The sequence below is a fragment of the Belonocnema kinseyi genome, chromosome 2, assembly GCF_010883055.1.
Source record: "Belonocnema kinseyi isolate 2016_QV_RU_SX_M_011 chromosome 2, B_treatae_v1, whole genome shotgun sequence".
NCBI lineage: Eukaryota > Metazoa > Arthropoda > Insecta > Hymenoptera > Cynipidae > Belonocnema > Belonocnema kinseyi.
The window spans coordinates 94,342,349-94,353,445 of NC_046658.1; the positions used below are offsets into that span (position 1 = coordinate 94,342,349).

The 11,097-nt window shown below is 23.2% G+C and overlaps 2 protein-coding genes across 8 annotated transcripts in view; one reads left to right on the forward strand and one right to left on the reverse strand.

The window, feature by feature from the left end:
* Positions 1–11,097, reverse strand: part of LOC117168389 (mitochondrial 2-oxodicarboxylate carrier) — a 69,147-nt gene that overhangs the window by 9,180 nt on the left and 48,870 nt on the right. For all 6 annotated transcript variants that reach the window (XM_033354007.1, XM_033354008.1, XM_033354009.1 and 3 more), the window contains exons 2-5: positions 10,649–10,962; positions 2,698–2,804; positions 2,571–2,633; positions 2,197–2,496 (exon numbers count right to left, since the gene is read on the reverse strand). In XM_033354007.1, coding sequence (XP_033209898.1) covers positions 2,197–2,496; positions 2,571–2,633; positions 2,698–2,804; positions 10,649–10,823 — 645 coding nt within the window. In that variant the 5' untranslated portion in view covers positions 10,824–10,962. The remainder of the gene's footprint in view (positions 1–2,196; positions 2,497–2,570; positions 2,634–2,697; positions 2,805–10,648; positions 10,963–11,097) is intronic.
* Positions 1–11,097, forward strand: part of LOC117168388 (ectonucleoside triphosphate diphosphohydrolase 5) — a 48,548-nt gene that overhangs the window by 8,812 nt on the left and 28,639 nt on the right. The window contains exon 1 of one of the 2 annotated variants that reach the window (XM_033354005.1): positions 10,646–10,851. The exons of the other annotated variant lie outside the window; for it this stretch is intronic. The gene's annotated coding sequence lies outside the window, so the exon portion shown is untranslated. Of the gene's footprint in view, positions 1–10,645; positions 10,852–11,097 lie in introns of those variants that run through there. 2 annotated transcript variants of the gene reach the window in all.

Genomic DNA, 11,097 nt, shown 5'->3' on the forward strand with positions numbered 1-11,097 from the left:
AAAAATGTATCCTTCTTTATAAAAAATTGGTCTTTTTGGATAAAAAATTCAAGTTTTTCCGTAAAAATGTATTTTTTGTTAAAAAATTCATATTTTTATCTAGAAAATACAAATTTTTTCTGAAATTTTTGTTTCAAGTAAAAATTCATCTGTTTTAAGAGACATTTAATCTTTTTGTTAATAAAAGTGCAGCCACTTGCTAGAGAATTTAACAACTCTGTTTAAATGTCATCCTTTTTATTAAAAATTTGCATTTTCAGATTAAAAATTCAAGTTTTTCCGTAAAAACTTTTTTTTTTAGCTTATATTTTTATCCAGAAAAGTAAACTGTTTTATTGAAATTTCGTTTTAAAATAAAAATTCATCTGTTTTGAGAGAAATTTAATCTTTTTTTTTTTTTAATAAAAGTTCAGCCATTTGCTAGAGAATTTAACAACTCTGTTTAAATATCATCCTTTTTATTAAAAATTTGCCTTTTCAGATTAAAAATTCTAGTTTTTCTGTAAAAACTGTTTTTTTTTTGTTTTTTTTTTTTGTATTTTTATCCAGAAAAGTAAACTATTTTTTTGAAATTCCTTTTTTAAATAAAAATTCATCTGTTTTGAGGGAAATTTAGTCTATTTTTAATAAAAATACAACTATTTGATAGAGAATATAGAAACTCTGTTCAAAATGTTTCCTTTCTTATAAAAAATTGGTCTTTTTGGATTAAAAATTCTAGTTTTTCCGTAAAAATGTATTGTTTGTTAAAAAATTCATATTTTTATCTAGAAAATACAAATTTTTTCTGAAATTTTTGTTTGAAATAAAAATTCATCTGTTTTAAGAGACATTTAATATTTTTTTTATAAAAGCGCAACCATTTGATAGAGAATGTAGCAACTTAGTTAAAAATTCATCCTTTTTGTTTAAAAATTTTTCTTCTCAATTTAAAAATATAATTTTTTCCGTAAAAACGTATTTTTTGTTTACAAAATTTATATTTTTATCCACAAAAGTGAACTATTTTTTAAAAATTTCTTTTTAAAATAAAAATGCAACTATTTGATAAAGTATTTAACAATTCTGTTAAAAAGTCATTCTTTTTATTAAAAATGCGTCTTTTCAGATTAAAAATTCAAGTTTTTCCGTAAAAACTTATTTTTTGTTAAAAAAATTTATATTTTTATCCAGAAAAGTCAAGTATTTTTTATGAAATTTCTTTTTTAAATAAAAATTCATCTGTTTTAAGAGGCATTTAATCTTTTTTTTTAATAAAAGTGCAACCATTTGATACAGAATTTAACAACTTTGTTAAAAATTCATCCTTTTTGTTTAAAAATTTGTCTTTTTTGATAAAAAAATCAATTTTTGCCGTAAAAACTTGTTTCTTATTAAAAAATTCATAGTTTTTCGTGAAAAATCAACTTAAATTTATATGAACTCAAAATTGGACCAGTTTTGTGAAAATGTGTCTCTGATTTAAAATTGTATCTGTTGTATTAGATTCGTGTTCTTCATTAAAATAAATTTTTTTTATAAATATTCTTTTTTGTTTGAGTATTCAGCTATTTTGTTTGAAAGATTTGGTTGAATCATTTCGTTAGGAAATCATTTCTTTATTTTTTTTTATTTGAAAATTCATCTCTTTGGTTGAAAGTTCAACTATTTTAGTTAAAGAAACATTTTTTAATTAATAATTCAACTACTTGGGTAAAAGTCAAACTACATTGTTAAATTTGTTTTTGATTAAAAATACATTTTTGCTAAAAACTCTTTTTCATTTCAATTTTTGTAGAGCAAATTCGTCTTTTGGCTTGAAGGTTCAATAATTTAGATAAACTTTTATTTATTTCTCGAGATAAACATTTTTATTTGTTGAAAATTCGTCGTTTTAATTAAAAAAAATGTGTGTATAACTTTCATCTTTTTCTATTGAAATATAAACGATGACACTTTTTTGTTGGGAATTTAACTTTTTTTGGTTAAAAATTCAACTATTATTTTCAAAAGGTAATTATTTGTTTGAAAAATAGAGTATTTTGTTGAAAAGTCATCTTTTATAGTAAAAGAGATATTTTTTGTTCTGAATAAATTAATAAATTTGAAAATTAAAAATCAGTTACGTAATTCAATTACGGCTCCGTAATTAAGATTGAAAAAATGAAAATAATCTTGATTCTGCAAGTCTGATTTAGATCTCAGAAAATTGTTTACCTTCGTTAAGAAATCCAATCGAGCATCATTATTTACTGGTATGTACCCTTTTACAGAATGATAAAATCCAAAATAAAATGAATTAAAAACCGCATTTCTTAAAATCGTGGCGGTTAATCCTTTATTTAAGCCATCGAGTCCGAGTCCATGTTTCGTAATTATTTCTTTTGTCACAGCATAAGTGGAAGGACTATCTTTCACTTTTTTACGATTCGATTGAAGGCGCACTTTGATTACCTCAAAAGGATTCACTAAAATACCTTCTGTCATCCCAGCAAAAAATCCCGCAAGAGAGAATGTCTAAAAATATTTTGGCTTTTTAAAAACTGGGAAGATTACAAATTGATTCGAGATTATTTTATGAAATTACTTACCAGAGGCGTTGGGGCGCTCGCGCCAAAGAGAAAAAATTGTTTATATTGCTCAAATGTGAAAAACTAGAAAAAAGGTTTATTTCAATTTTATTTTAAACTTTGACTTAATGTTTTGAAATTTAATTACCTTCACAGCTCTCTTGGGCGTCTCTACGATAATCGGCGGTAAAATTCCTTTCCAAAAAGATCCCAGGCCTTCATTTTTGTACATTTTACTCATGCAGTCTCGAATTCCTGCAGATTTTTTATTTTAGTTTAAAATTTTTCAAATTTGAACATCCATTTTTTGGCTTAAAGTTAATTCTTTTTTATTGAAAAGACAATGGTTATATTTTTGGTCCAGAATTCTCTCTTTTGGTTAGAAAAATCTGCTTTTTGATTGAAAATAGGATTTTTTTTTAAATACAACTATTTTCTTAGATAATTTTTTTAGTGGAAATTTAAACAGTTTCGTTAAACATTCGTGTTTTTTCATAGAAAATTCGTCCTTTTGAATTAAAAATTCATCTTTTGGTAGAGAAGTAGTTTTTATGGTTGAAAGTTCACTCTTTTAAATTGGAAAATTCTACTTCTAATCATATTTTAAGATCGGAATTCCTCTATTTTTTTTAAAGTTCTACTGCTTGGTTGAAAAATAAATTATTTTGTTAAAAATTCCGCACTATTTTCCTAAAAAGTCGCATTTTTTGGTTGGAAGTTAATTATTTCCACTTGAAAAGTATAATATCTTATTTTGGTTTCAGAATTAATATTTTTTTTAAACAAAAATTCTACTATTTTATTGATCGTCCGTCTTTTTGAATAGAAAAACCGTCCTTTTGGTGGAAAATTCATCTTTTGTAGTTGAAAGTTCATTCTTTTGTTGAAAATTCAACTATTTTCTTTAAAATTAATTTTTTTAGTAAAAAATTCAACTATTTCAATGAAAATCCATCCTTCTGGATTGAAAATTCATCTTTTATTTGTTGAAAGTTCATTAATTTTAGATTAAAAGTCTACTGTGATATTTTTGATCCAGAATTCTCCCTTTAAATAAAAAATCTACTTTTTGGTTGAAAATATGATGATTTTTTTTGAAAACTCAACTATTTCCTTAGAATATTTTTATAGTGGAAATTTTAACTGTTTTGTTAAATATTCTTTTTATTTGAAAAGTTGGATAGAAAACCTGTCCTTCTGGATTGAAAATTCATTTTTTTCTAGAAAAGTAATCCTTCTGTTTGAAAACTCATCTTTTGTGGTTAAAAATTAATTCTTTTTGTTGAAAATTCGTTTTTTTTTTTATTAAAAAATTGATCTTTTGGTAGAAAATTTACCCCTTTTTGGTCGCAAATTAATTTTTTATTTATGAAAATTAACTGTTTTGAATTGAAAAGTCTTCTATCATATTTTTAAACCCGGTTTCATATGATTTTGGTTAAAATTTTAATGATTTTGTTGAAAATTCCGAAGTTTTGTTAAATTGTAATCTATTGTTCTTAACAATTTTACTATTTGGTTGAAATTTAATTACTTTGTAAAAAATTCCACTATTTTCCTAAAAAATCACATTTTTTGGTTGAATGTTAATTTCGTTTTTTTTTGTTTGTTAAAAGTTCTTCTACTGTTTTGTTGGTCATTCGTCTTTTTTATTGAAAAGCTGTCCTTTTCATTGAAAATTCATCTTTTTGGATGAAAGTTAATTATTTCTAATTCAAAAGTTTATTATATTTTTTTGTCAGAAATTCTGCTATTTGGACGAAAATTCATCTAGTGGTAAAAAAAGTAATGCTTTTGGTTAAAAATTCATCTTTTATGGTTCATGGATCATTTTTTAAAAATTTAAATTCTGCTATTTTATTTTTGTTCCAAAATTCATCTCCTTTGTTTAAAAATGCTACATTTTGGTTAAATATGGAATGATATTGTTGAAAATGCAAGTGTTTTCTTAAAAATTATTCTTTTTTTATTTGAAAATTCAGCTTTTTCCTTGAACATTTCTATTTTTGAATTAAAAATTCATCCTTCGGTAAAAAAAATCTTTTATGGTAGAAAGTTAACTCTTTTAAATTGAAAATTCGACTTCTAATCATATTTTAAGATGTGAATTGCTCTCTTTTTAAAAAAAAGTTCTACTGCTAGGTCAGAAATTATATTTTTTTAAATAAAAAATCTACAATTTTGATGATTGTCCGTCTTTTTGGATAGAAAAACTGTCCTTTTGGTTGAAAATTCATCTTTTGTGAATGAAAGTTAATTATGTTTTTATTTAAGAGTTGACTATTATTTTTTATGCTAGAAATTCTACTATTTGGTCGAAAATTCGTCTTTTTGGATTGAAAATTCGTCTATTGATAAAAAAGTAATTCTTTTGTTTGAAAATTGATCTTTTATGGTTCATCGATAATTTTTTTTCCATTTAAATTCTGCTATTTCATTTTGGTCCAAAATTCATTGCCTTTGGTTAAAAATTTTATTTTTTCGTTAAAAATGTAATGATTTTGTTGAAAATAGAACTTTTTTTTAAAAAAGTAATCTTTTTTAGTCGAAAATTAAAATTTTTTGTTGAGCCTTTGTCTTTTTGGAAAGAAAATTCGTCCTTTTGGAAAAATTCTTCTTTCAGAATAAAAGTAATCTTTTATGGTTGAAAGTTAACTCGTTTAAATTGAAAAGTCCACTTCTCGGCATATTTTAATCTCTCCATTGTCCATAGTTCAAACATTTTAATTATTAAACAAAATTTATTTGTATTTAATTTAAAAAATTAAATTTTATAAAATTGAACAGTCAACTTACTATCGAATTTTAAGTTCAGAATTAATATTTCTTTGGTCAAAATTCTACTATCTTGTTGATCTCCGTTTTTTTTTAATCGAAAATCCATGCTTTTGATTGAAAATTCATCCTTGGTGTATGAAAGTTAATTCTTTTTAACTAAAAAGTCTAATATTATTTTTTTCCCCAGAATTAATTTCTTTTTGTTTAAAAAATCCACTATTTGTTTGGAAATTTCATTATTTTGTTGGCTGTCTTCTTTTTGGATAGAAAATTCGTCCTTTTTTATTAAAAACTAATCTTTTGGTTGAAGTCATCTTTCCTAGCTGAAAATTCAATTTTCTTCTAAAAAAATTCGTATTTCTTGCTTGAAGATCTATCTATTTTGTTAAAAAGTCATTTTTAGTTCAAAATAATCATTTGGTTGACTATTTAGCTTCGTAAGTTGAAAATACAGCTTTTTGTTAAAAAATTAAACTTTTTTGTTGAAAATTTATCTGTTCGAGTCTAAAAGTCAATGTTTTCTAACAAAATTCGTATTTTTAGCTAGAAAACTTATCTTAGGAATATGGTACCAACATTAATGATATTTAAAAGTATTTATTTTCATATATTATTTTCCTATTTTCTTTAAAACCCACCCTGTTTCTCCTATTTTGAGGGTATTTTGGACTCTGAATTCTTAAAGTACTTTTACAATAATTTGCATTATATATTTTACCTTGAAGTTCTAAAATGTTAAATTCAGTGAGAATTTTACAAATTTTTAGAAAAAAAATCTGTCCAAGTTCAATTTCAACAGTTTTTTTAAAAATTAATTATACTTTTTTTTAATGCAGTCTTGAAGACCTAAACAATTGGAAATTAAAATCGTTTGAATTTGACAATTTTGAAGAAGAAAAAACATTTTTATTTCATCAACTGTAAATATAAATAAATTAATAATTTTTTTAATAGATCTATTCTGTAAGTATTAAAAAGTGAACAATAATTGATTTGGCAACGCGATGATCATCCATTAAAAATTTAAGATCTTCCCGATTTTAAAGTTAAAACGTAAACTGTTTTAATTCGAAAATCTTAGTTATTAAAAAAATGTAAACGCCTGATTGAAACTTTATCAACTATTTTGAACTTAAGAATAGCTTTATAATAATATATTCGTAATGAATCGCTTTTTTTTATTAAGTATAAAATATTGTTTCAGTCTGAAATATTCCATTATGAACCCATTCAATTTGATATTTTTTAATTGAGTAAAAGAATAGCTATTTAATATTTTAAAATATTTTACTGTTCACTTAAGATTTTGAACTTTGAACGTTAAAATTTCAATTATTCTATTTTAAAAATGTTTATTTTGTAAGGGTCATTGTTGAATTTTAATGTATAAACAACAATCGAACACGTATTATTTCTAAAAAATATTTAAAGTGATTTTAAATAATTTAAGCGAAGTATGTGTAGAATTTTTCAGATTTCAAAAAAAATGTAGAAACTTCGTCAGAATTGAGAAAGGCTTCAAAAGAATAGAAACATTTTCTTAAGATTAATAAGAAAATGGAAAATAATTTTTCATTTTGAAAAATTATTTTAAGAAAATATTTTTAAGTATTTCGAAAATTGTCGAAAAAGAATTTTAAATTTTGCAGGATTTTCCAAAAATTGCAGGAAAAAATCGGTAAATATCTTTTAAAATGAATCGAATGTTTCCTATCATTTTTAGAAAATTCTGCAAATTTTAACAAATTTTCTTCAGAATCTTCCAGATTCTTATTTTGACATTAATTGTGGAAATCCTTCGAAATCTTTTAAAATATTCTCGTCAAATAATTTTTCAACATGAAAAATTGTTTTCAATTTTCCTAGTAATCTTCAAAAAAAATGTTTTTATTCTTTTGAAGCTTTTCACAATTTTTAAGAAGCTTCTCTAATTTTTTTTATTTTTAAATCTGCAAAAATCTACATTTTGTTTTAAATTAGGCTTTCGATACTTGCACCGAAATTTCGGTACGTATAGCGAAATTTTGTTGGTATACACAATTTTTTAAAATTTCAAATTTTAAATTAATTTTGAATTTATTTCTTCGATTAAAACGGCCACCCTGCAAATAATTTAAAAAATTGATTCAATAAAGCAATTAGCATTCAATAATTATTATTATGAACGCTTAAAAGTGAACCGGGAACAGTGTAATTTTTTACCTGAAGAATCGGGAGAAAACCGGGATAAAGTCGGGAGACAAATATTACACCGAGAGATTTCCCGTATTTCATAATTTGCTCATTTTGTAATTTTTTCAAGTTTCCAATTAGAAAGTTTATATTTTTTAAAGTGTTTTGAGTAATTAAACTTTAAACGTGATTTTTTATTTGATACAAATTACATCTTTTAGTAAAAAAATGTATTTAGTCGTTTTAAGTGTCACTTTATACTACATGGTATTGATAATATATTTATCTTCTTTAAAATTTCTATAATTTTAATTTGAAATTATAGTTTTTAATGTGCAATTCTAAAACAGTGTAATCTTTGGGGCCTTGAAACTAAAGTTTTTTCTTAAATTAATTTTTAGATTAATTGTTGGAGGTTTCGAATTTAAAATTTGACAATATTGTCGTTTTAAATTCAAATATTCAAAATTTCATATTAAGATTGAAGATTTAAATAAATAAAACATTTCAAATTAAAAATTATTTGATTAGAAAATTTCTAGAATAAATAATAATTCTAAATGAAGATTTGAAAATAAAAAAGTAAAAATTGATTTTAAAATAAAAAGATATGAAAATTAAACTATCTGAAATTGATACATCAGTAAATGGATAATTTCGGTAAATATTAAATGTTTACAATTTTAGAGTTTTGAATTTTCATGATGCACTCGTTTAATTTTGGAAAGCATAATTAGCAATTTAAAAACTATTAATTTTTAAGCCATTTAAATTTACTTCAAATAATTTAAATTTTAAAGGGGTTTGAGTCTAAAAAAGTTTGGATATCACTATTTTGGGCGACTAATTTTTTTTCAATTTTAAATGAAGTTCTCATTCATTTAAGTTTTGACGTTCCGGAGTAGAAATATTATTAAATTGCGAAATTGTAATGCCTTTGATAGGGTGGCCACTGTCCACGTTCGATTCCAACAGTTTTTAAATAATTATTGGAATTTTTATGTTTTTGAATTATGCTATTATTTAGCTTACGATGCGTAATTCAAAATTTTGTTACTTTAAAAATTTTCCATTTAAAATTTTTATTTCTAAGCTTACATTTTTAATTTAAAGAATTTGCAAATGCTTTTTTAAAGACTTGTATAAATAAAAAATAGAAGCCTTTGATGTTGAAAATTTTGGATAAAAAACATTTTTATTTAATCAATAAATACATTTTTTTAATTTATCCGTACTTTAAGTAATAAAAAGTGAACAAAAAGGATTTGACAAAAAGATTTTAAACTAGTGCAAAAGTTAAGAATTTTCAGATTTTAACGTTAAAACTGAAAGTTTATAAACTATTTTGAACTTAGAAATAACTTCATAATAATATATTCTGAATTAATGGATTTTGTTAAATTAAAAATATTATTTCAGTATAAAATATTCAATTGTTAACCCATTCAATTAGAAATTTTTAATTAAAAAGAAGATTAATTTTTGAATAATAGCAATATTTGAATTTTTATTTAAGACAAGTAAATTCAAACCAAATATTTAAAAGTAAAGACTCTTTAACTGAATCGTTCAAATTTCGAAGAGCCTTAAACTTTCAACGTTACAATTTTAATTGTTGTATTTGAAAAATGCTTAATTTGTAAGTGAAATTTTTAAATTTTGATTTATAATTTACAAATAAACATTTATAGAAGAAATTTGAGTAATCTTTAAAGATATTTAGGAGTTTTAAAAAGATTAAAAAATATCATGCAAATTTTCGAAAGTTTTCTTAAAATCTTCTAGAATCTTTTTTGAAAATTTTGTTTGAATCATTGAACAACTTTACAAATATTCTCTTGAAATAATTTTTAGAAATGAAGAGTTATTTTTTATTTTCCTAGGAATCTTAAGAAAATGTTTGTATTCTTCTGAAGCCTTTCACAATTCTTGAAAAGAATCTAATTTTTTGGTTTAAAATTTGCGAAAATCTACATTTTGTTTTATATTAGGCTATCATTCAAAGTTTTACATTAAGTTTGAATTTTTTCAAAACTTCTACACATCTCTTAAAATTACTCAAATTTCACCTAGAAATAATAAATGTTAAATTATTATTTATATATCCAAGTTGTAAAGAAATTTTCTAAAATTTGCAGTATTTTCTGAAAATTGTAGAAAAAATTCAATTAATTTAGACAGATATTTACAAGTTCTAAAACAATTTCCAAAATAATTTGAAATTTGAAACAAAAAACAACTTCTATATTTCTCAAGATTTTGAAATAAAATTTCGAAGCTTTCCAAGGACGTTTAAACTATTTAAAAGAAAATAATTGAATTTCTAATTTAAGAATTGTTCAGTGAAAAAATTTTCATTTTTTTATTATTTGATGTTTCTAGCTTAAAATTCCTTAAAATTATATAATTTTAAAAATTTTAATGTTCATTGATTGATTTTTTAATTTAGAGCATTGAAAATGATAACGTGGATTTATTTTGTTTTATATTAAAAGATGTTAGTACCTTCAATTTTATACTTGTAAATTCTTGAGCATTTGAGTACCAAATTTTTTGATTAAAAACTTTTAAATTTCAATTTTAAAAGTTCAAAATTTAACAGTTGCACTTTGAGTGCTTTTATTTGCAACTCAGTTTTTATTACGTCAAGTGGAATTTTTTTTAGCTTTAGTGTTCCATTTTGATCATTTCATTGACCGTGAAAAATGTTTGCGTACCGGGAAATGACAGGGAATTTATTTCGTCGATTAAAACGGCCACCCTGCTTTGAATTTAAAATGAATAATATTCAAAAGTTTTCAATCTTTAATTAGTTAATTTTGAACGCTTTTAATTATCAAGAATACAATTTCAATACCTCTGAATTTAAAATTGATTCTCTAATTCAAATTCAAATTGTTTAATTTCTAACGCTATGACTTAGAAATTATACGATTCAACTCCTTTTTCCGGTTAAATTGTCCAAAATCATTCGTATATTTTTGTTAATATCAACGCTTGCAATTTTAAATGATTAATTATTATTTCAAAAATATTTAAAACCTTGTATTAAAAAATTGAGTCGAAAATTTAAAAAATAGTGGCCACCCTGATAATGTTAGTAATATTACTTATAACTGATTGAACAGATAAAAAAGGAAAATTCTCACCATTATAATATAAAGGATCCGATTGGCTCGTTTTGACCTGAAGCTGAAACCGTGTTTTCACAATATCCATAGGATGCATTATACAAACTTCCAAAAAACCAGCAGAGCCTCCAGCCCCAATTTGAATCGCCGCCTGCTTCAAAAGACCCATATTTTTGGAATCCGATTGAGGCATTTTTAAATCTTTTGATTAAGCTCTTTTGGTGAGTTGAGATTTAATACTGATAAATTGCTTCCTCGAGCTGGTTTTCTTCTCTATGTTGAGTTTAAAACTCATCATTCGGTAACTTTTGTAACATAAATTATCTTGTGCTCTGCAAAATGGATAACATAAATTAATTTGCACTAGGATCAGTAAGTAAAAAAAAGAAGAGTGTCTAGTCACCTGGAAAACCTTGGATTTCCAGGGAGCGTGGTTACATTATTTTTTTTTTTTTTTTTTTTTTTTT